Source organism: Centruroides vittatus, unplaced genomic scaffold, assembly GCF_030686945.1.
Source record: "Centruroides vittatus isolate TY-2023 unplaced genomic scaffold, ASM3068694v2 contig_751, whole genome shotgun sequence".
Taxonomy (NCBI): Eukaryota; Metazoa; Arthropoda; class Arachnida; order Scorpiones; family Buthidae; genus Centruroides; species Centruroides vittatus.
This window is the reverse complement of record NW_027122488.1, coordinates 821,744-849,183: the sequence shown is the minus strand read 5'-3', so window position 1 is coordinate 849,183 and position 27,440 is coordinate 821,744. Positions and strand designations below refer to the sequence as shown.

Sequence of the window (27,440 nt, the reverse complement as noted above, 5' to 3'; positions counted from 1 at the left end):
CATTTGGAAGCATAAACATTGACAAATTAGCTAGAATTCTGATGACATAAGCATAAATGCTTATGTCATCAGAAAATGATATATTGATGAGAATAGAAAATGAAGCAATTATGGATGAAATAAACAAAAATAGTAGAGTATTAAGATGTATGTTAATGTAATATAAAATTACTGGTAATACACTAGTTAAGGCATATCTGTATGTACTGTACAATTAATCAATATGTAATTTTAAGTTTTAAAATTACAGTTGTTTTTAATAGGTCTGTATTCTAGCTTTTCCCCAAGCCTAATTTTTGTTCAGTCTGAATGTATCAAGTGAATCCCTGATGATGTACCAAGTGAAAAATTTAACTCACTGAAAGTGAAGAAAATTTAAAATTGTTGATTTTAATTTAAATAACATTATTAATTTAAAAATACTAGGTAGCCTAAAAATATTTAAATCTAAAAATTCAAAAGTTATCTTAATAAAACTAATTTTTCAAACTGCAAATGATAACATTCATTATTGATACACAATATGTTTATTTTTTTTGTGATATAAACAATCTCAATGAATTCTAAAAAAAAAAATTTCTCATTTTCTAAGTAAACATCCATAAATCACTGAAAACAGATATCTTACAGAAAATTTCATTTTCACGAAGATGAATTCTTTGTACTTGAATTTTCTTACTACAGATTCAAGATTAGAAATTAAAAAACTGAAGTCAATATTAAAAACTATTTTACAAATTATAACAAATTATTTTACATAAAAGAAAAATAAGTAAGACATTGCTTAGTCACAAAACTGTTGCTTTGTTTTAGGATTTGCTGAATGTGTTTATTAATTTATTAGTATTATAAAATTTACCAGCTTAGTTTTACCACTATTTTACAATTTTATGTTTTTGAAATTTTATAAATATTATTAAGAAAATATATCATATGTTATTCAAATTTTTTAATTAAATATTTCATTAAGTTTATTAGTCCAATATGATAAAATTTTAAAAAATTTTCAATCTTTAGAAATTCATTTCTTTCTATCTTCACTTTCTTAATTGTTTTATATTTCTAATGTACTGTACATACAAAAATGCATACAGAATAAATATATAGAATTAAGGAAACAATTGTATTTTCAGCGTGGTTGATACATTCAGTTTGACTGTTCAGAGAGGAAATTGCTTATTGAAGAGTTGACAAAATACATTATATAGCTTGTTTTCATACCCAAACAAACCAATGGAAGAAAGATGATCATGATCATCATCACCATGAAGTGCTTAATGGTTGAAGGGTAAAAATAAAAATAAAAAAATAGTAGATGGTTTTTTTCATTATTGCTATTTTTATAACCATTTATATTCTTATACATTTTATAAATAAATATTTCTTTATAGTCATAAATGTACACTTCAGAAAATGAGTTTACTTTATACATAAATCATGTTTTCATAGGAAAAAAAAATCATATAATTTTTAATCTTTATTGGAAACATAATTTTATACAATTATTATATTTCATATATTTATAATATAATAAAAATAATAAGCCTGACTGACGTAGTTAACCTTCACTACAAACAAATATAGTCACTGCAAGAGTTTTTCCACAGAAAACAAGAAACATTACAGTTACATAAAGCAGTAACTCTAGCGGACTTGAATAACACACCATTAAATTACACTCACAACATATAAAAAGCATAGACACCATTAAGCAATCGTGGGCTCGAAAGGCACTCCATGGCAGGCATCTTTATGATCTGGCCCAGGATTTTGTTGACAAAACTGCGTCAAACAACTGGTTAGCTCGGGAATGCCTCTTTGGGAAGACGGAAGGATTCATGATTGCCATACAGGATCAGGTCATAAATACTAAAAACTACAGAAAACACATACTCAAAGATGCAACACTCACAAATGACACATGCAGAAAATGTCACATCATGCCAGAAACTATACAACACATCACCTCTGGTTGCAAGCTCTTGGCACAGACAGATTATTTACACAGACATAATCAAGTAGCAAATATAATACACCAAGAGCTTGCAAAGAAACACAAATTAGTAGACATCCATGAACCATACTACAAATACATTCCACAGACAGTATTGGAAAACAATAAGCACAAAATGTACTTCAACAGAGCCATAATCATAGATAAAACAATTTACCACAACAGACCAGACATCACATTCATTGACAAACACAATAAAATCATGTACATTATAGATATATCCATTCCAAACACTCGCAATGTACAAAACACATGCACTGAAAAAATCAGCAAGTACACAGAACTCGTCCAGGAAATAAAGCATCTCTGGAGGATGAATAGAGTGCTTATTGTACCTGTTGTTCTCTCCTCTACAAGTGTCATACCACACACACTACACAAAAGCCTGGGCACACTACAATTGAATAGAAATGCATACATCACACTACAGAAGGCCACTATATTAAATACATGCCATATTGTGAGAAAATTCCTGAATACAGACACACACACTGATACACTTCTTTAATTTCTGTTTTGGTTACTATGCCTTGACTTTGGTCCGGCATAGTACACAGCCACCGGTGTTAACCGAGTATATCTCACTTAACCCAACATAATAATAATAGAAATATATAATAGGAGATTTCCCAAACATATATAAAAATGAGTTAAAGTTATGGTCTTCAAAGAATGAAATGTTCATATACAAATAGTTGATCTAGTTGTATAATGTGAAGTGTATTCATCCCCTCAAATAACAATTATTGCAGATCTCTATGCATGCTAAACATTTGATGCAGAAGGTTCTTCTTATCATCTGTTACTGTTCGTGAATTTCTTATGGATAACATTAAAAGGTACTTTACACATACCTTCCTTGTAAATGGAGAAAAAGGCATATCTAATTACAATACAACAGTAAGTAGCACTAAAAATACCAGTGGTCAGCAATTTAGGTCTTGATGCAATCCTTCTAAACATATTTCTTTAACATTTCCATTTTCATCAAGATGCTACAATGAGACTTGTCATTTCAACTTTCTTGATCATTTACTGTATTTTTTTCCTCTTATTTGTAGCTTACATGCACCCAGAACGATTAAAATTTCAGATCAACATTAAATTTTATAATTAACAAAAAAAATATATATCTTGCGAGCATCTATTTCATTTCTTCAATAGTCATGAAAATTTACTCCTGAAACAGAAATTCACTTGAATTAAAATTTTTTCAAAAATAATACTTAATAAAATAAAAGTTATCTAATGCAAATTAAAATCATTAAAATGCATTATTAATTTTAAAAAAAGCTTAGTTAGAAGCAAGAAGTATAAATAAGAAATAAAAAAATGCTTACGTTTAGTCTATGTTTCTACATCTTGCTAATTAATGCTTTGTAAGTGAGGAATAAAATAAAGAATTAAAACCAAATAAAAAATTATTAACTGTTCTATTTCAATTAATTTCTATCTTAAACAGGCAATATATTTAAATTAAAATTTATAATAGTAAAAAGAAATCAGACAAGTTTTAAAAATTCAGCAAGTTCACAATATAAAATTAATGCAGTCAGAAGACATCTTTGTTTTATATATAATACCATTAATCAATTATGATAAGTAATTTTTTTATATTAAAACAAGCTATATTGAATGTACAGAGTGTCCATGAAGTTTATATTGAGTTTTAGAAATTTATTTTTAAAAACTGTGAAACTTACAGACAGTTCAAAAGGAATGCAAATTCAATCAGTAAATCAGTCTACATGTACACCTTTCATCTCTCACACCGCATCTAAGCAATACTCAAATTCCTGTTGTGTGTTTGTTATCATGTCCACATTATGGCGTATACTCTGTCCTTAACATAACTCACAAAAAGAAATCTAGAGGGAATATGTCAGGCAGGCTTGGGACTAGTGAGTGGGACCATCCCAACCTCTCCAGTAGTTGGAAATGTGATGTCTAGGAAAGTACATACAATTACTCCCCAATGTAGCATTTCACAGTTCTGCTGGAAAATGACATCAGGTTATAGGTCTTGCAACTGCAGTGCAGCTAACTGCTCTAACATATCCAGATATGTGGTAGCTGTCACTGTCTATTCAGCAAAAAAGAAACTGATGATGCAAGTAGCAAATGAGAGAGAAACTTTATGTTTGCCTACACTGTAGTACATGCATGCCGTTAGTAGCTCTCACTGTGTTTGCACAATAAATTTCTAAAACTCAACATAAGACTTTATGGACACCCTACATTTCTATATTAAATTAGAAAATGATTAATCAAAATAATTAAAAAGATCCTAAAAAATTTAGTTTCTTTAAAGTACTGTATATCCATAATTCAAAATGTAGTTTTAGACTAGAATAATATATAATAGGCTATTCTTTTAAAATAATAATAATAAAGAAATTTTCACACATTGATGAAACTAATTGGACATGGGAAAAATGCAAAATGAATAATCCAAAATTTTAATTTATAATGGTAACTTTAATTCATCAAAATTTTAGCAAGTAAACATTTTTTTGGTCTTCAATGGCCATTCTCAGATTTTAAAACATTCAAGTATCTGAGTTCATACCCCATTGTATTTTAAGAGAATGTGATAATTGTTACAATATTAAATATTTGTCATGCTGGAAACTTGTTACTGGAAATGTATGTTATATAAAATTTTATGTAATGACATTAGAATTTTTAAATTCATATTGAATGAAAAATACTGTATTCTTATTTTATATTTAACTTATTGGAGACAACTTTTCTGAGGTGTTTTAAAACACTTTTTACTATAGCCTTTTGTTTGGAAATGTTAGTGTTAATCATGATAATGTTTAATAATTGTTATTTAATGAAACGGGATTCAAGAATAATGAAATTCAACTGATATAATCATTATTAATATTAAATGATCATGCTTTAAGATTTATTAAAAAAAGTTTTTAAATACTAGAGTGTAAAGGTTTATCCATAAACCATATGTCCTATTTTATTTAAAGTTTAAAACAACATCTCCAGTGTCAATTGTGGTCTTTAGCATAAAAATTTTTTCAGACTCTTTTTTTTTTTTTTTTTTTGAAAAGTTAAATTGTCATCAAAACAAAAATACTAGGGGAGAAAAAGTTTAGTAACACAAGATATGCTTGAAATGTACTTCTAATGCCCAAACTTATACATTCTCATAACTAGCTCAAGTGTGTTTTCAATTTGAACTACAACTGTTCTGTTTTTACTAATTTTCTCCAAATCTTTTGGAAGATCCAATCCTCCCAATTTACATTTTTATGACCTTATGTATAATTTACTTTATATTAATACAAATTTTTTAAATAATTAATATTATTTTCCAGTGTTAGCTTCCATTAAAGTTCAGTTTTTCAATCTTTCAAATAAAAAAAAAAATTTAAAAATTTGTTATCGATATACAAATGTCAGCATTGATGTTTGATTGAGTTCTTTTGAAGCATTGTGCTTTTCTGTACAACCCATGTGCTGAATAAAGAGAACAAGTATTACAAATAACACTTTCACTTAATACAGATCCTGCACTGATGTTGCAAGAAATTGGCTAATTTAATTGATTAACTATAAAAATAATCATTATTATTAAATGAAGTATATATTATTTTTAATTTTTTCAAATTATTTTATTGGAATAATTATAATCACATGGTGTTTTACCTTATCCATTCCTGCCTCCTGCCATTTGTTTGTTATGTTTGTTTGTTTGTGGACATCTATTTCATTTATTATTTAATATTTCAGGATGGGTTATAGATTAAGAAACAAAATTTGTATGTAAGGGGCATTGATGCTATTAAATTTTGGTGGTTAAAGGTTGAAGAATAATACTTATATCTTGGGGATGAGGTCAGATGAAAATTTTAATCATTATTGATAATTACAATATTTTAAAAAATTCATCCCCATGCTCAAAATTTTATTTATTATAAATAATAAATAAAAATGTCATATTTTTAATAAAGTTATGCAACTCTTTGCTGAATTTTTTTAAACATAAATAAGACAAACACTATATTAACACAAAATAGCACAATACCACAAATCATAAAACTTTTGAAAAAAAAAATTTCAAAAGCTGACTTTTTTTTTAAATGTTTTTTTCTTTGGCTTATCAAAACAATCAGCATTATAGTGAAGCTGGTTGCTCTGATAATCTAACTATTGTTGCATTTCAGAGCCATGTTTGTAAAGTAACTAGCATAAACTAAAAGCAGCACAGATATCACACAAAAATGTTGATAAAAAATCCAATGTTTAGTGAAAAATAAAGAAATGAATCTGTAATGCCTTCCCAGAAATAAAATAAGTATGCTTGAGAAAGATACTGTGAACATTCTATTATTCCTTAAAAAAATATCACAGATTTAGTATGCAATTAGGAATTTTTATTTAATGTTTATTTCCTTTTTTTTTCTTTTTTTTGAACTGCCACTAGCATAAACCTAAAATCATACAGGGAGAGTCTGCATATATGGCTGGGTTCTACTGTATATATTTATTGATACAATTATATTTTAGTAGTATGTCATTGTAAAGTAATTAAATTCATTATCTTATATAATTTGATTATATTATTTTATACAGTTCTGTGTATGAAATGATTTTAAAATTATTTGTATAAAAAAAATGTAAAAGTTAAAGCAAAAGTGAATTATTATATACAGTCTAATACAGTAAAACTTCTATAACTCTAAGCTCCAAGAGACAAGAAAAAACTTTGTTAAAAAACAAGAGTGAAAAATGCTGATTCTAAATCAATTTGTAGTTTTACCTTTCTTATATTATATTTGTTTTATATTTATATTATATATAAGAATTTTTGATAGATTTTTGATTTAAACAGCCAATGTAATGCCTTTTGGCAAAATGTTCAATGTAACTAATGGAATCTAACATTTTACAAGTACTGTATATCTTGTTGAGATAAAGTGAGAGGTCCTCTTACTTTGGTCTGGAATGTTCTCTGCAAATGGGGGGAGAGTAGATACAACAAACTTTATGAAAATCCATTAATTAGGATCACTTTGGATAGAATAAATATTAAAATTTAAGTCAGGGAAGTTGAAAGTAAAATTCAGTGTCAGGAGACCACGAAAACCTTCAAATTGGAGAAAATTCGAATTAAGGAAATTCAAGTGGAGATGTTAAACCCCTATGCTATTCCATTGAGATCTAGCAAGTGCTTCATTTTGTTCAAGTTAAAGAAATATTAAAGTTACAGATGCTTGAGTTAGAGAAGTTTTACTACAGTAAAACTTCTCTAACTCAAGCATCAGTAGTAGTCTAATATTGCCTTAATAATACAAAATAAATAAATTTATTAAATTTTATCATCAGATTGGCCATTAAATTTTACACATCATCATATTATTTAATAATGATATCTTTCTAAACGTTATACTAACAATCAAAAGAGAAAAATTCATTTGATTAACAAATTAACCATGTAGATAAATTCTGTTAAATCAACTCAAGTTTCTTTAAATTACAAAATAGCACAAGCTCAAAAACATGAGGTGACTGAACTTAAGTTTTCTTGTGCAACAGAGTTGACATACCAGAATATCAAGCCAAATATTGATTTTAAATATGATGAACATCTTCAGCATTACTCATTTTATATTCTAGAATATCTGTTTTCTATTGTGAAATGAATGCAAATACAATTATACATAATTTCATAAAAATGCTGATTGTATAAAATTAAAATTATTACACCAGATACAAAACATTTTTAAAGTAAAAAAATAATGTTTACATAAACAATATCATTAAAATGCCATTAAACTTAAATTTTTTATCATAACTCAATTCTAATTTAACTTACAAAATTAATATGATATAACTAATACAAATTTACAAAATAATATTTTTTAATAAATAAAATTTCTGAAATTATATTCACTTAAACACTTATGTTAAAATAGTAGCAATAATTTTTTCAGTTTATCATCATTCTATAAATTTTATAAATTGTCACTGACAGAACTGAAAACAAATGATTAGGCTATAAGTTCTCTTTAAACTTTTACTATTTTGTTTTAATGTTTGATTCAAAAAAAATTCATACCTTATGTAAATTTCAAATATTTTTTCAACCATTCTCTTTTGAGATAATTCAAAATTTCTGTTTAATTTTTGTTAATTTGTTAATTATCACTAGTGTATAAATGAATAATAAAAATGATAGTTTTATATACAGTAAAAAAACAAACTACATTTATATGAAAATTATTAATAGAAAATCATTTAATTCTTATCCAGTTTTTCTATTTATATAATATAATTAAATTAGAATTGTCAATGTCTCATTTAATTTTAATCTCCATTTCTAATGATTTACCAATTACTATCACAATCTGTAAAATTTGTTCATTTTATTATTTACATCAAGGGGCGGGGAACTTTTTTAGCCATTACCCCAAAATATATTTGTGTAAGTTGACATTACACAAATATACCCCCCTCATTTTGAAAAGGAGAAAATCGATACAAATTTAAATTAAACACTATTTATTGAATCATTTTACACTGAAAATAATAGATAATAGACAAACCAAATAAAATTATCATTTTGGAAAACAATAATTTCATTGAAAACTTTCTTTTTAGGTTTTGGAGAAATTCCTTATTACCCCCAATAATTTCATTTTTACCCCATTTGGGGTAATTTACCCCAGTTCCCCGACCGCTGATTTACATCAATAAATAGTGTCTGTAAGACCAAGTAACCTACTTCCTTCTTATATAAAGTAAAAAAAATTTTATTTAAAGACCAAACAATAGGAAACAAAGAATAAAACACACAATAAATGTTACATTACACATAGTAATTATAATCTGAAGTGTTTATGATAGTTTTATATAGAACATGTTTATTTTAAAGAATTTTAATATATTTCTACATATTTTAAATTGTTTATATAAAGTTGAACTTTGGTCAGAAACAATTATAAGTAATAATTATAATTTCTGACAGAAAATAATCCATAAAACATTATTAAGATAGTTTTCTAGTTTCCTTTTTGCTGTAAACTACTCAATTCAATTTTCTCTATATAATATGAATGGCTTAAATTATTTATTTTATAATTTTATTTGAACAGGCAGATTTTAATTAAATGTTCATAGTGTGTTTATACGTTATAATTAAATAAAAAAAACTTTATATTCCCAAATATAATTGATCACAGCTCAGTCACAGGAAAAATTTAATACATTAAAACTCTTTATCTTAAAATATATTAACAAAAATAGAACGAATCTGAAAGTATTTTTGAATGTATATAAATATACAACTTTACGATGATGATTATGATTATATAATATAATTATATCCATTTCTAACACCAACCCAAATACACATCAATACGAGCCTGCGAATGTTTTTCTAACTATAAAAGTAATTTCTGTATATAATTGTTAGCAATTCATAAATTTATATGTTACGAATACATGAATAAATTGAAATTTTTCCAAATATGCAACAAAACTTCCCTCTTTTGCACATAATCGCGTAATCTATTTAAAAAATGTACGGTCATGCGACAACACTTATCAATAGATAGACGAAAAAGTGCCACTCTTATATCGAAAACATTAAAATAAACGAAATTTCTTAATATTACTATTATTCTTTTTTTACTGTCTTAAAATTTTCCGCGAAACCAATTAAAATCTTCAAATAATTACATATAAATCCCTTTAAGATTAATTTTTCTCAAATATAAAACTAAGTTTATTTATATTAAAGAAATGCACCGATCGGCCACGTGTAGTTCTGTTAATACGGAGCGTATAAACACGCTTCTACTAACAAAGCGTAACAATCGGAGTTTATGCCATAAGCTACTTTACTTACATTATGTAAACTTGGAATATAAATCTAATCGAATTTCGAGGGAAAAATTAACACTAACTTTCGCCAATACTCCGGAGACGCGAATAAAGTTCGATTCGGGACGGATTTAAATACAGGAACTTTTGTCCCGCTAGATGTCGCTGAGAGTAAGTCAAGCCTGAGTTAAGAGAAAAGTTAGCACCCGAAGTTACGCGGACTTTAAATATTTAAAGATTCATTTTGGAATATCTTTTGCTGCTTTATTTCCGAATAATAGCGTAACATTTAAATTCGTTCGTTTCCTACGCATTAAATCGGAATAAATGACCTTTTATAGTTAAAAAATCAGCACGTGTAATCTTACAGGTTGGAGTACATTTAAAAACCGGAAAGGCAGCTGATTATTAAAAAGAACTTCTGATTATGTAATTAAATTGAGAGAAATAAAAAAAAATGTAAGTTCAACAAGTTCAATATTAAAAGAACTACATTTATATAACTTTTATTTTAAGTACTTAAATAACAAATGAAATGGACTTGAAAATGATTAATCATTTAATATAGTTAAACTGCAATATAAGTAAGAAAACATTTTTTCAAGTGTATTATTGTGATTAAATTATAATAATGTAAATTAATATTTTATAATGATATTTTAAAAATATATTAAATTTTGATAATTACTAAACTTTGTTCAGAAAAGTGATAAGAGAAATAATGTGCTTGGTTAATAAAGGAATTGGTTCTGTTATATATCCTTGTTCTTTATCATATAAACTGTCATAAAAAAACGTGACTAGAACTGTACTTATATTGAAATAAACTAATACTTGTTTGACAAAAATATTGATTTTAATACATTATTATTTTATATAGGCTATTTTGTCTAATTTTCATTGTTTAAAGTGATATTAATTAATTAAAGTATAAATCATCATTTAAATTTAAAAAATTTTTTCCCTCTATGACCGACTATTTTTGTCAGAAGTTTTTATATTTTTAAAATTTGATTAAAACTATTATTATTATAATCAAATTTCTTTATCTGTATTGACTGAAAAGAACATATAAATTGTGTGATATTTTTTACAGATTATTTAAGATTTAAGTGCTATTTTGTATTATTATTTAACTTTGAATAGTTGCATACTTTGAGTTTGTAATTCAAGTTGAAAAAAACATTTGATATTAAATTTGTTAAATTGTTTTTTTTTCTATTTTTCTCTTATAATTACACCTCATCGTTATTAAATATATACAGTATAGTTTTAAATGTATGGATTAATGTAACTTAATTTAAAATAATAATATAATTTGCAAGATATGTGTCAAATTATAATATAATCATAATGCATTTTGATTTATTACAAAAGATTTGAGATTAAACATCATGCTTTTATAGAATGAAGTATTTGTTTTCTTAAATTTCTTTGCTAGAATAACTTTTGAGATAGCTTTATAGGTTTTTTTTGTTGTATTACAAAATGTTCTTTAGAAATATGTAAAGTAGAAAATATGATAAGAATAGAATATCCATAATAAGAAAAAACAGAATAGTTTTTTTCTGAATTTTATTTTTAAAATAGGTGATCGAAAAGTTCTTAAAGAATCATTTGTGTGCAGTTGATTGTATATAGTAATTCTTTTTACACAGGTAATTTTTCTAGTCATTAAAGTTCATTTCTTTCTTTTATTCATTAAAAGAAGCACATGAAAGATTTCATCAATTAAGATTTTTATAAATAGAATGAATTTGTATCTTATGCACTCAACTCCAATAATTTCTGTAGGTTTTTAAACCTATTTTATCATCATGTTAATATGAAACACTTTTAGTTTTACTATTTTGATGAAATTTAATATCTGATCTGTCATGATGTAGACTAAATAAATTACTTTAGTTTTTTTTAACTCTTCATTAATTAATTTAATGCTCAAATAAATTATTCAAATTAAATAAATACATATAAACTATTCATTCATTTTCTTTGGAATACATAATCTCTATTCAGTTTTGTTGTTTTCAATATTGGAATTATTATTGTAGGATATATTCTAGAGATGTGAAGAATTTATGGACTAAAGAGATTGCTTTAGTCTGACACAAATTTTGTCAAAATCTATTAAAGAAATAAATATAAGAAAATATTCAACAGAGAATTTAATATTCTTCTAATAATTTTTTTGTTAATTTAGTTAAATAAGTTTTCCTCATAAAAAAAATTTATTCATTCAGAAAAAGTAAGTCAAAAATAGTTTAATTTTGTAAACTATTTCTGTCAAAATTTTGATTTATTTTCACTTTTATCTGAAAATGAATTTAGATGAATACAAAAACTGAAAGTATTTTTCATTAATATGCTTCTTGCCTAGTGTTGGATTAAATTTATAAGCACTATATCAGCTTTTCTTTGTTGCTGTAATAAACCTAGCAACAAAGAAAAGCCGATATAGTGCTTATAAATTTAAAGTATTTTTGTTAAATTTTTCAAGTAATGCTGCAAAACATTGCTTAATATTAAAAAAACAACAAAAATGAAAACTATTCCAAAGGATATCATTATTAGACCAAACAAGCTGTACAATAGCTTTTCAGTAATTGTAGGTACTGACAATTGCAGATTTAGATTTACAATGTCATTGTAGAAAGTATGCATACAATTACGCATAAATGCTTTAAATAAAAAACATTATACATGAAAAAATGAACTGTACAATATAAAAATAAGTTTTTCATTAATACTTCATAATGAGCCCTACCTTGAATGCCACCTTTATTTATAAAAATTTTCAAAATGTTTAAATTTATAGATGGTATTACATACTATGCTTATACAAGCTTAAACAATTTTTTTTATCAATCATTTTCAGAGTATTGCCTTAGCATTACATATCTTAAAAACGTGGCTGTAAGAACGTTGTGATATTTGGAAAATATGTAATAAGTAAAAATTTAAGTTTATATAAATGTTACATGCATTTAATATCAAAATAGAAATAATTTAATCTTTTATTTTAATTACTATGTTTAGGCCTAAATATAAACATCTGTAAGCCCAATTGTTATATTAAAGCCAAATGATTGCTGGATTAGATCAAGCTATATTACTGCTGCTATTAAATTAAATAAGAAATGATGTCTAACTCCTACCTCCTAGGCCAATTTACTTAGCATTTAATTATTAATAGTAGCAGTAATATAGTCCAATATAATTTGGTAGTTGTTTGGCTTTATTAATATGATGTTTATTTATTTTGTATTATTATTTTCTAATATTAAACTTACAATATTTTAATATATCTAGTCAGAGATATTTAATTTAAAAAAAACTAAACTTTTAATTCTTTGAACATAGTGATTATCTATACAGTAAAATTTATTGTTATAGGCCTACTATCTCTAAACTAACAACATAACAGACTAATAAATTTTCTGTAAATTTTTTAAACTAAAATGCTATGTGCTTTTTGCTAAACAGGAATTGTCCTTTTTCAACTTTTGTTATTTGTGATGAGCATATAAGTTTGCTTTGTAAACAATCTCTGCATCATTTTTGATGAAAAACTTGTGTTAAAATGCCACATAGCTAAATTAGCTAAACTGCTTGCCATTTGATGTGGAATTCTATGGTGCTTTTGCACCTCTATATCTTCTAAAATTGTATTATGTTCCATCTTTTATACCAACTTTCAATCTATTATAGATTATTATTTGTCAATCTGGGCTATGGCTGACCCTTCCCTTCTGGAAAACTCTCTCTAAAGAATGTAACAAAACATATCTTGCCTTAAATAAATTCTGTAACCTACCTTTACCAGTCATCTGAACATTGCTAGTCTTAAATTGGGACTCTATTTAATGAATGTATTATATATTTCTATTGATTATTATACTATCAATTCTACAATGTCTATGTGTAGTCAGATTGGCTTTAAGAGTTATTTGCGAAATACTTGCAACTTAACATCCATCTATATATCTTTTTTTAGACTATCAATATCTCAAACATCCTATTTCTACCACATCTCTGAAAATATTGATATTTTTGAATATTTACTCCATGCTGATTTCTGTTGTTTTAAAAATACTTGTAATGAATTACTGTATAACTTTTACATTACATCTTTTTTTTTACTTTTATCCAATATTTTATTTATACTTATTATTATTTTTTTTATGTATTTGTTTGGGGTTTTATCATTAATGTAGTGTTGCGACATGCTGCATGCTGGTTCTAAATCAGTTACAGCTAGGGACTAGGGACTTGCGTAGGAGTAACACAAGCAAAAAAGAAAAAAGGTCGAGAGGCAGGTTGCGCATTACATGTCAGCATAAACAGAGTAACATGGTGGAATGGCAGATGAGTTTCAGTGAGTGTGAGGTCTTTCATTGTTCAAATGGTGTAAATTTATAAAAATATTTGCAAAAACTTTGTTTCATCATAATTTCACAATTTCTACAAAATTCCTGGACTGTCTGGATGAAAACCGGACGGGTGGTAACACTAAATGTGGGAAGGAGATTCATTATCATAGACATTTTATAAAAAAGGTGAATAAATAAATAAAAAATGAATACATTTATTCAAATGTAAATTAGGTATATGAAATTATTTTAACATTAAAATTTAATTATTTTGTAAATTATTTTTTAGACTTTTAAAATAATTTTAATGTTGATTTTGAATTCTTCTAAAAAGTTCAAGATTTATACAATATTCATAAAATATATGTTGTATGTTTGCAGTACATACAAATATACACATGTACATACAGTATATATTCTAGATATAAATTCTTGTTAGAAAAAACTACCTTATTTTCGTGTATATAACCCACAAGGTAGAGAAAAGTGCTAGAACAAAAATAAAACTTTTGCATAATTTGTCTTGCTATATAACCCACATCTATAGGAGCAGCCATTGCTCCATAGGTACAAGTTTGTAAATTTAAATTGATATATAATCTGGGCTGTGTTCAGTAATGCAGAACACCTGAGTTAGAATTCTGAGTGGCTTAGTGGGCAGAGCTAAGAACAGATAAAAAGAAGCTGACTGAACTGGCTAGAATTCTAGTGGTGGGAGGAGTCTAGCAGTAGTTAGAAACTAGTTCAACATCGCAGCTTAACTAGACTTAGCAAGGATCCTGCATTACTGAACACAGCCCTGCACTGCTTTCAAACTGCCTTTAAACACAGATAACCTAAGGGACATTACATGAAAATATAGTAATTAAATAAAAGCAACTTTTTATAACCCTCATCTTTCCAAAATTATATTTATAAAATTAATTACTAGCAATATATTAAAAAGCTTCTTGCCTTATTATTATTGTATTATTTAATTACAAAAAAAAACTACTTAGTTACTATGACTAATGAACAGGCTTATTACACACCCAGCCTATTTAATTAACTTAACCAAAATGCATTTCAGCCTTATTGGCCCATATCAGTTGGATGACATACAAGAAACAATGTAGGGTGAAACTTGCCAACATTACAATATACATTAATAGTACAATTATTACAAATTATTGCATACACCTTATTAATAGGATTATAAATTATCACTAGGATAGTAATACAACAATAATAAACAAGTCCAGTAAAAACCTTGTGAATAGTCCTGTTTTCTTTATGGTTGTGGTAATTTTCTCTTTTTGTCTCTACCACATTTGTTGGGTATGCTGGTTAATTTCCTTTTCTTGATTTTTATTTTCATTTGGAATTATTTTTTGGGTGCATTTTTCATTATGATTATGAATGATCCTATACATCTTTTATTTTATGTATTTTATGGACCTTATTTTATGGATCTTATAGTCCGTAAAATACGGTATTTATTTAGTGTATGGCTACACATCTAATTAGTAAAAAGAACAGAAAGCAGAAAAAGGAACACAAATCATAAATGTAAATCTAAGTTAGAAATATAATTTTATATAGTAAATATATTTTTGGCATCCAAATAATCTGTAGGATCTCCTGGACAATACACATCTTTTCAACCTTTTCTACTGAACTTTTCAATTAAACTACATATGTCTCCTCATTACAAAGGCCCTTGTAAGGCCCTAGTACCAAAGGCCTTGTTCCTCAAATTAATATTGAAGGCATTGGTCAAGCAAAATGCCAATACTTACATAGAATTCTAAAGGATAACGAAAATGACATAGTTGTAATTCAAGAGACTCATACTGAGAATAAATACCAACTTGAATACCCACAAGAGGTGTGATTCCTGGTTTTGAACTAATTGGTTCAACCTACCACAAAACATATAGCACTGCAACTATACATGTTTTGGTTTTGATTAACATATTCACACAGTTAGTTTAATCAGCACTTCAAATACAATAATACTGCAACATGTGGTTAAAGGTTCTACCACTAGTTTTACTGCTTGTTTCCAATTGGTTAACACATCTGCTGTTAGATGATAACCACATGTAAACCAGTGTGTTTCCAGGAAGGAATTACATGACTATGGAATACATAACAATTAAACAAAATTAATCTTTTATGCTTGAAAAGTCATACCACATATGATTTATTTCCCACCTATTACTATCATTAATCTTGTTATTAGTTTTTATTATTTCTGTGTGTTCACAGTTGGCATTTATACATATTATTTTTGGATTTTACAACTATTATTGAAGGTAAACTTATTTCATAGCCTTTACTATTCAATGCTTGGCTGCTGCAGAGTTTTGATAGTTATATTTTATGGCTCTTATGTGTTCTTTAATTCTAGTATTTAATTTTCTACCCATTTCCCCAATATATGTATACAGATTTATGCAGCTACAATTAAACTTATACACCATATTTCTTTTGCTTAATGTCATATTGTTAATTTTACAGTCAAACCTTTTAATTCCTTTATTTACAGTATTTTGATATTCTGGGATCAATGAAGATTTGAAACAAAAAAGAAGATGAATGTGATAATTCAAATGGACAATTTCAATACGATCTATTCTCCGCCTTTCTAATTTTCCGTGAACTAATTTTGATCACTTTTGTACCACAGCTTAGGTATCTCTCATGTGTATCATATTTCAAATATGAATTCATGTGGAATGTTATTAAACAGTTATTTGCAAACTCTTTACAGTGATATTTCAATTGAACAGGTTTTATATAGTATTTCTATCAGTTACACATCAAATTTTTCAAGCTTAAAAAGTAAACTTAATAATAAATATTGCAAAATTTAGCATATATTATTCATCATACAAATGAAAAAAAAATATTTTAAATGTATTATAAAGAATTTTTCTCATAAATTTTTAGATTTAATACTTCCTATGTTGAAGTATCTTAATTCTAAAATTATCAGTTAAATTGTTTCTGAAAGAATATTGAAAAAAGTGTAACATTAGAGTATTACATTCACATCTTTTCAACAAGTCCAACAAAAATTCAGGAGTTAATATCACTGAAAAATGTTGAAAATGTACTCTAAACTTCCTGTTCCAGTTGTGTGTACATAATTTTTTAAGTATACTATTGTAGTTACATAATTAACAAAAAACTACTAAATAGTATATTAGCTTAATTTTACCTGAAAATTTTCAATTACCATTACTCAAATAATCTTATGAATTTAAGTTAGAATACAAAATGTATAGTCTATAGTTTAAATTTGCAAATTACACTATAACCCTGATTATCCAAGTCCCAGTTAAGTGAGGTCCTGCATTATTTAAGGCAAATCTAAAAGTGAATACACTACTTTTCTAAAAATTTGTAAAAGCTTTGTTGTATATGAACTGAGCATCTAATTACCATAATACTTTTAACCTCAGCTGTACCAAGCAAGTGGCTGAGCTGTGGCAGATTTTTAACTTTCTGCCCTATGGGCACTAAGAGGGTCTTTTTTTCCTTGCTTATTGTAGGTTTGCCTGGGCTTGTAATGAGGGAGGCCAGGTAGTAAGGGATGGAAACTAACATCTGAAACAGACCATCCATGAAAAATGATGTTGAGGTGACTGCAGAAATTGAGACAAAGAAGTGAGAAATTGCTATAAAACAAACACTAAAGGACTGTTTTAAAAAGTTTTAAACAATAACATGTATTACAAATGATTTGTTCTGTTATCTTTTATCATTTAATTTTAATGTGAAACAAATCATTCATGAACTAATAACTAAAATGTAACTATAATAATATGCATTTTTATTTCTGAAACTATTGTACAGTACATATTAATTGTGTAATAAATGATGATCTTATAAATGATTAAATTCACTAAGGAATAAAAAAAGAGGCTTGAAAGTAATAGGCAATATAAAATTACAAATCTTTTATATTTGTAATTTTAATCTGAAATGGCTGTAACTATCTATTTTATCTGAGTTTTCAGTTATTTGAGGTAGCATTTGTCCATATTAGCTTGGATAATCCAGAGTTCTATTGTATTACTAATGTTTATACTATTAATAGTAATACTGTTAATATTACTATTGTATTATATGGCAAAATAAAATATTTTCATACAGTGATTAAGCATTTGAATGCTTTTCAAAAATTTTAACAAGTCAAATAAATATAAACAAGACTTGTTATTTGATTATTTATAAGTTATTACATTAAAAGCTACCATGCATTTGATTTTTTTAAGATGATAAATAAATGTTCTTTACTAATATTGTTATAATAATTAATCTTAAACAATGTAAATAAAATTTTTTTAAATATATTATGAAAAAGTAATTTAATTTAAAAATGATTTTATTTCTGATTTATACAATATGATTGAAAAAATTATATATCATTTATTATCTTTCTAATAGTTTAGTAACATTTTGTATCTTTTAATGTGATATTAGTTTATGTAAAATATTTTTTTTCCATATTTAAAGATACTAAAATAGTTATTGGTGAATATAATTTAAAAATGCAATTTTACATTTATTACTGGCTTTATTTACGTAAACACTATATAAATTGACAATAAATGTAAAGTTGCATTTTTTTTTCTCAATGCAGTATGACTTACTTCATTCATCTAGAGCAGTGGTTCTCAATCTTTTTGAAGTTGGGAAACACTACACTTTGACACTTTTGCCCACAGAATGCTTATAATACATCAGCTTTAAAGCAGGGGTGGCAAACCTTTTTGAAATTAAGCGCACTTGGTCTAGTAGATGACGACATTGGCGTTTGCTAATTACATTCTCATACAAAAATTATTTTACATTGTATTGATTTTTCTTTTGCAACAATTTTTAATTGTATATTTGTTTTTTTGTGGAACACTTGAAGTGGCTTTACGGAACACCCATGTTCCGCAGACCATGGATTGAGAACCATGGATCTAGAGTAGGAATAATACAGTAAATATGACAATAATGTTAAAATAAAATTAGAAAAAATAATAGTAAATAGATAAATAAAATAAAAATAAAAAACAACCAAATCTGAAATCAAATATAAGTTTTAGGGAAATGAGATGATTTTGTTATTTAGCTGGTCAGATGATGATATTACTATTGCTACCATTACCATTTTTGAAATAAATGATTTAAGAGTTATAACAAGAGACTAACATAGTTATCATCATCATTAGATTTACAATAAAAAAAAAACAACCATTTGGAATATTTGTTACACAATTCTTTCTATTTCTGCCTGAGAAAAATCCATGTAACTGTTGGAAGACTAGCAATGGAAATGAATAAATCAACTTGAAATATAAACATTTTCATAGCCAGGAATAAATCATTAGGGGGGGTCATGAACAAGCTGAAAAAATTCTGAGTGGTACTTTACTTTTTTCTAGCCAGCATTAGGCATACTTTTATTAAGAGCTCTGTTGATGTGTAAAAGTTTACCAGTAGTCTAAATTTACATGATGAGCATTGGATTATAAATTTTCTAAATTTTGAATCACATTCATTTTGGTTTCTTGTTCCATTTCACACATATTCGAATTCCTTATAACCGTAGCCTGAGAAAGACCCGGATGGGGTCAAACGTTTGCTGTTTTGTAAACGAGCATTGGATTTTAGAAACATTTCTTTTTTCTTCATTTCTAAAAAGTAGCATGTAATAAAATGTAATTATTGAAATTTTTTATAAGCTTGTTTTTCTGCAGCTAACACAATAAACTAGAGACATTTGCTGTATTGTTGACAAAAGAAACAATTCATAATAGAAAAAAGATCCCTAAAGCAGTAATGCAAACAGTCAACACTTTTCCAGATATTGAAGAACTGACAGAAAACTGTGTATTTTGTGCTATGCTGGATGGCATTCTTACTTTCTCAGGTGCTCCCATGGTGCATTTTTTGCCTTATACCTGGTATATATTACTAGATGTTCAGTAAAACCTCTGCTCAAAAATATGGATTATTGTTTGTTTTATGTCACAGATAAGGTTTTACATGCATGATATTAAACTAGAAATATTGTTGCATGTACTAAGAAAAACACAGCTGCTAAACTGATTAAAGCAGTCAGTTTTTTATTAGATTAAACATTTTTCAGGACTATTTCATCCTATCATTGAACCCTGTGACATTTGAATTGGAAAATTCAGATACATAGCTCACTTACTAAGCCATGCAACATTTTTGTGCAGGCAAATGCATTGTTATACAAATATTTAAAAATACATATATGAAAACACAATATATTCTACCAATAATGTCTGTTAGTGGGTTACTCAGGAAGTATTGTAGACAAAGGAGGAAAAACAAAAAACAGAACTGGAACTAATTGTTTCATTTATTGCATATACCTTATAATGTTGAGAACTAGTTTGCACACACATTAACAACCTTCAAAGTAATCTCCAAGGCAATCAATCATACGCTACCAACAATAAAGGAGGCAATGAATTCCATCTACTCTTCCATTGTCCAATCTGGTATTCACACATCATCACACTATGTTGGCAATGTCATCTTGTGTATGGAATTGTTTCGATTTGGGTATCAAATAGTAATCATCTGGGGAATAGGGGGATGATGTTGTACTTCCTATCTCCAGTGCTGTAAATGCTTGCTAACACACTGTGCAGTATGGGCTGTAGCATTATTATGAAAGATGATTTCATTTTACAACAATTTAAGATATTTATCCCTGATTGAGTGACATAGGTTCTACAGATAAGCGACATAGTAGACTGCATTGACAGTTTGACCATGTGAAAGAAAATGACACAAAAGAATTTCTCAAATGTCATAAGCCAAAATGACCATTAACTTCACTAGAGATAATTTTGTTGGACTTTGTGCTTTTGTGGTGATTCTCGGTGTCACCATTCAGCAGACCAGTGTTTGAGCTCAGATTCAAAGGCCCTGGCCCAGGTTTTGTCAATGGCAATGATCTTGTCCAACATGGCATCTTATTCATGTTTATATCATTGCAGGTTCACACAACACGTTTCATAATGTGTTCAGTTTAGGAGTTTTGTCAGTGTATGTGACACCCATTTGGCAGAAATTTTGTGCATGTGCAGATTGCAACTATGCATAAAATTTTACAAAACAGAGACCATTGTCTATTGTTCTCTAAGCATTGGGTGATCACAGCATAAACAACATTGTTACAAATGGTACAAGGTATGTCAGCAGTTGCTACTCTTCCATGTCCAAAAGCTGCTACCCATCTTGCACTAGTTCTGTATGGAAAAGCATGCTCACTAACAGCTTCTACAAGCTGTGTGTGACATCTCCTTAGGTTTTGCCCATGAAGCACTGCAGTTTTTATATATGCACCATATTCTAATAACTCACATCCATACTGAACAATGGTCAAAATCAAAACTTGTCCACTACAGGGCTTGCTCTGGAAAATTTAAAAATATCGCCAATCATTTTGACAGTTTTAAATTTTTTTCGTCACTTCAAATTATTTATTGCCCCCAGTTTTATTTACTAATTAATGCAGGTGCTGGTAGCCTTATCAGTCTAGGAACATGTTAAGCTGTCACTTGTTACCAATAGGAATTATTTTTGAATAAGTTTTAATGAATAATTTCAAATAACACATTTGACATAATGTTTAAACAGTTCTGTCATATTAAAATTTGTCTTAGTCTACTAAAAAAAGACCCATGAAAAAAGTCACCCCAAAAAATTCCCCAAAGTTTCTGTCAGTTGATAAAAAAATCTCCAATCTGGAAATGCTGGATGGCATTGCACAAAAACTGTCTTCTGTTCTCAATGTCACTACCTACTTTTCTGTCCACACTTGCTGCATGACAGCATGAAATCCTAGGTGTGTGGTGCATGGACTCCCATCACACAGGAGCTAGACATTCTGCTGTTTTTCCTGAAGTGTGCTTTGTAATTCAATTTCATGCTGAATGTCGAAATAAACAGACTATGGTTTTTATCACCACTTTCTATTGCCAGTATTAAATTTTTATCATCACTTTAATAAAAATATTTCCAAGTAGTGATTTTGGCACTATGAAGCTTTGCTACTGCATGAAACTTGTAATTATCATCTATAATAAGTGATAAAATCTAGTGCATAAAAAAGAAAAATGTAGAAAGATATGGCCCAGGATAACAGGACCAAAAATATGGAATAACTAGCAGATGAGCCCAGCGTTGCTCAGGCAAAAAAGTAATGATAACGAAGATTAAGATTATTAGATTATAGCCGATCTTACCCATTTTCACTGGGTGCAAGAATTAGGTCTCCCTCTTCCAAGACTAATTAGAGAATTTTACATGGTCTAAAAATATGTTCGATTTTCTGCAAAATCACAAAAAAACTGCATCTAAAATAGTGTACAGTAAAGCCAAGTTCTATAAAATAATCCTCAACCCTCTCCCTCTCCTCTGCAGGGATACTTTCCAAAAATCCCTTCTTAGTGTGCATTCTCAAGGCGTATCCTACTAAAACTCAGTCAAAAACGCAAAAAAATAAATAAATAAATAAAATAGTCATTATTGAATTTTAACTGAATAAGTCTTTCATATTCAAAAAGATTTTTTATTTAAATAACCTATAAAATAAAAAAAATCAGAAAATTTTTCATTATAATGGAGAATTAACTTACTTGATGATAACTTTACTTGAATCATATAGTTGATAAAAATTCTAAAATCCAAAAAAAACTGTTTGGAACTTTATATTTCCAATTCAATTTTTCAAATTTAGAACAAATTCAAATGCTTGTTCGAATTTGTTTATTTTGGATTTATTGTTTTTGAGTTACCCAAAAGGTGGAAATGATTAAAATATCTATTAATTGCCAAAATGTACTATATGTGCCACTATTTACTTTTTTCTTTATTATTTATAGTTTATACTGACTAAAACTAACTCTCCCCTCCTCTTCCCTCAAAGGGGGTTGGAATTTCCAAAAATCCCTTTTTAGTGTGCATTCTCATGACGTACCTTACTAAAACACAGTTAAAAACAAAAAAATCATATCTAAAATAGTATAGTAGACGTCGTTCTTCAGGTTAAGCCTTAATCCTCTCCCTCTACTCAACGGGAAATTTCGAAAAATCCCTTCTTAGTGTACATTCTCGTGACATACCCTGTGTACCAAATTTCAACTTCTAACTGTTTGGGCGCTGCACTTATTATTATCATTATCAACCCATCTCAATTATATTATAAGATGTGCACAACCCAAATGCAAATTCATTTTTGGTATTAAAATAATACTAGTCTGTTGAGTATAGCTACTTGATAATGTTTGCAGTAGCATCCATAGTATATGTACAGAGGCTGAAGATAGTTAAAAAATGAGAATTGGATCATGTGCAATGACAAGTAATAATTGCCTTACACTAGCAAGGTCAGACAAAGAAGCAAATTACTAAATACATAAAATGCATTCAAATAATTCTGTCAAAAGCTGATTTCTAAATACAAAACTTAAAGAACTTTTACAGTAGCTGGAATGGTTCTGTAACTACTATAAAAGTGAATGTCTTTGCAAAACCACAACAAGAGAGGATAAGGATCTCATCCAAACAGTGTGGCTAGCATGTTTTAAATGTTGAAGTGAATGCTGAATGGAAATAATAAGGTATACATGCTTCTAAGCAAACTGCTCAATGAAGGCAACAGATGTGGATATGCATTATATAAAGTAAAGAGGAAACTATTTCTGAGTGTGCATTATAGGAAACAGCATCTACATTGAGCTAAAACTCATAAAACCTAGATGCAAATGCAATGGAAGAAGGTGATGTTCACTGATGAATCATGCATCTGTCTTGAACATAGTGATGACAGTTGCAAGAAAAGTTTTTACTGTTATGTCTCCATCCCATAGCCAAATTTCCTATTGGAATTATGGTCTGGGGTGCCTTAGCAGCAGGGGCAGGAGAACTGACAATTATTAATATACTGTTGATGCTAAAATGATGTTATGATAATATATGGTAATATATGATGTTGATACATTGTTATCTTGGACAACTAGCCACCTTTACAAAATTGCTGACCCGGACGGCAGGTCAGGTTTGTTCGAACAGGAGTTCCTGACGCATGTGCAATGTCATTTTACAATGCGAAGAATAACGTGCATGCTGGTTCTAAATCAGTTACAGTTAGGGACTAGGGACTTGCGTAGGAGTAACATACAAGCAAAAAACAAAAAAAGGTTGAGAGGCAGGTTGCGCATCACACGTCGGCATAAACAGAGTAACATGGCAAAATGGTAAATGAGTTTCAGTGAGTGTGAGGTCTTTTGTTGTTCAAATGGTGTAAATTTATAATAATATTTGCAAGAACTTTGTTTCATCGTAATTTCAAAATTTCTACAAAATTCCCGGACAAAATTAATAGTTCACCCGGACAGTGAATCAATTCCCAGACTGTCCGGGTGAAAACTGGACAGGTGGTAACACTATGGACAACTTTGTGTTAAAAATGGACTGGATCATTTTGGGGATGATGACTTTATGTATCAAGACAACAATGTTGCCTGTAACCATACATGAAAAGTGAAATATGAGGAACAGTTTAAAGAAAAGAGAATTACATGATTAGAATGGCTTCAATAATTCAGATTTAAATCCAGTTGAGAACATTCATTATCATTTAAATACTTCACACTAAAGCCTTAAATTATTTTCTAGTATTTAGAGTGAAGTATTTACTATATCATTCCAGTCCAATAAGTGGTGTTTTGTCATTGAAAAAAACCAGTCCAAAGGACCGTCATCAATGCCAAAACATATTAGGCAATACTTGATGTCACTCACAATGTGTTTCCATACTTTTGCCACACTTTTAAGGGCATTCTATACTTTTGTCTCCAGTAAGTTGTATATGAAGAACTTTATCTCAGCTTATTTCACTTTTGAATGTTAGCAGGATTCCATGCTTTTTTAGCAAAGGCAGTAAATAATATATGATATTCATTTTATATAAATGTTTTCACTGGATTATTTAATTTTTTTTTAAGTTGGAAGAAATTTCATTAAAACAATAGTTAAATTAAATTTTGTTTTCATTAAGTTTTAAGACCTGTATATTACAATAATGTAATACATTATAATTAAGAATGAAAAAATTTCTGTTAACAGTCAAGTAGAAAATTCATTCTAATTACCTTTAAAGTAATTATTTTACTTTTTAAAAATGAAGCTTTATAGTATTATTATTATTTTATTAATATTTATGTAATAATATATTTTCTTGGAGTAAAAAAATGAAGATAAAGACTTAATCTAATCAGGCAAATAAGAGCTAAAAATAAACATTGCATATTAATATAAAAAGTATTGTAATACAAAATATTAAAAAATTAACAGGTCATTATGGAACAAATTCTAGCAAAATGATTAAACTAATTTAGTCTGTCAGATTTATTAGGCTTTTATTAGTTTAAATGTTATCAAAATTAGCATAACTTAAGTATATGGATCAAAATATCTGGAAATTTAAAAATTTATCTTTGTCTATTTCAGACCGAAAAGTTAAGTAAAAAATTTTTTTGAAATTTTCAAACTAGTTAAATGTGAATGAAAATTTTTGCCAAATAAATCTAATAGATAGAATCATTTATCCTAATATATATGATATATATTACTGTTAAATTATGTAAATATAAATAAATAAAATTTGCATTATTATTATGCAAAATATTAAATATAAATAATTTTAAACAATATTTAGCATCTTCACTTGTATATGAGAAATTATATGTTGTTCAAAATCTTAGTTTGTTGCATATCAAGTATTTACCAATGCTTAATGTAGTGTTATATTTTTCACCCTTATAGTATAAAACTGTGTAGTGTTACCTTGATTTAATAAAACTAAGCAGATCGATTTTTTCACAATTTATTTAAAATAACAGTTTATTACAAGTTCATCAAACAAAATTGTGTTTCTAGTTTTTTTTTTTTTTTAATTCTTGTATTTATTATTATACAGTTCAAAATCTATTGTATGTAGTTATTAGATAATTAAGTAGCAGTAATGATGTATATTAATTTTCTTTTAAGTTATAAAAAAATTTTTTTGATTAAAAAAATAAAGGCAGCTGCTATAAGCATTTAATAGTGCTATAGATTAGAAATAATTGTTTTTCCTAAGAAAATCAACTTTTTGCCATTTATGCGATTCCATGCACTTATTCTGAAATTATTATTATAATTCTAATTGAGAAGTATGTATATATTTTTATATAAATTTTTTGCTAAATGTTAAATTATGCCGATTGCAGCGCCACAATTTCAATCAGCTGCCGAAACACCTCTTTTTAAATGATATTTAACAGAGTGAAACGAACCCATTCTAATACAGAAATGCGAATTAATGCAATGCGATACGCCGATTGCAACGTAATCCAATTAAATTTTATATAGAAAAGAATATTTTCATTTTAGTTTAACTCAAAGTAGATGAAGGAAAAAAAAAATGCATTAACTTACTGAAAGTGTTTCTCATTTTATATTTATCGGTAGTATTTTTTGGATGAGGGGTTTCAATCTCACCGTCCCCGGGGTGCCCGGCCACACTGGACACGAACGATAGCCGAGCCTCTCTTTCTTCCTCGGGTTCATTCTCCACCGATGCCTTTTTTCGCTTACGATCGCGTTCGTAAGCAACGCGACTGCTAGCGGCGCGGTTTTTTCGGGGCATAATTCGTATTAAAGAACTTACTAGGCCGAGAAATTTAAATTTGAATCTCGTGACGTCATTATAGACAGCGTGCTTAAGTATAAGATGCCGATGTATTTAATGGCCGGGTTATGAATGGGCGTGTTTACTAACTCCTTTCCTATTGGTCGTTACTGGCGTGTCAATGTCTTATTCATTTTTACAATAATCGATTGTCTCGGTTTATACGAAAAAGATGCGATTTAAAATGCATTTTAGCATTAAAAATCTTTTCGATATCGATAAAAAAAACTTTTAGTTTTTAAAATATATTTTCATTATAACAATTGATACTTTTCATATTTTTAAGAAATTGTTTTAGTCGCTTGGGTAAATTGTAAAATATTAATTAAAGCAGATTAGATTCAAAGTTTACGGTTTCGGGTATCAAATTGATTTTTTAAAATCATTTTACTAATCCTTTTCATTAGTAAAATTTTTAAATACGGAAAAATTTCTCTAGCGTTGTTTT

The 27,440-nt window shown here is 27.6% G+C and overlaps 1 protein-coding gene across 3 annotated transcripts in view; it reads right to left on the bottom strand.

Moving 5' to 3' along the window:
- Positions 1 to 27,028, bottom strand: part of LOC136981313 (xaa-Pro aminopeptidase 1-like) — an 84,476-nt gene extending 57,448 nt beyond the window's left edge. The window contains exon 1 of one of the 3 annotated variants that reach the window (XM_067277612.1): positions 26,740 to 27,028. In XM_067277612.1, coding sequence (XP_067133713.1) covers positions 26,740 to 26,950 — 211 coding nt within the window. In that variant the 5' untranslated portion in view covers positions 26,951 to 27,028. Of the gene's footprint in view, positions 1 to 9,787; positions 9,796 to 9,887; positions 10,041 to 26,739 lie in introns of those variants that run through there. The other 2 variants (XM_067277613.1, XM_067277614.1) reach the window with 2 other exon arrangements.
- Between the last annotated feature and the right edge of the window lie 412 nt (positions 27,029 to 27,440).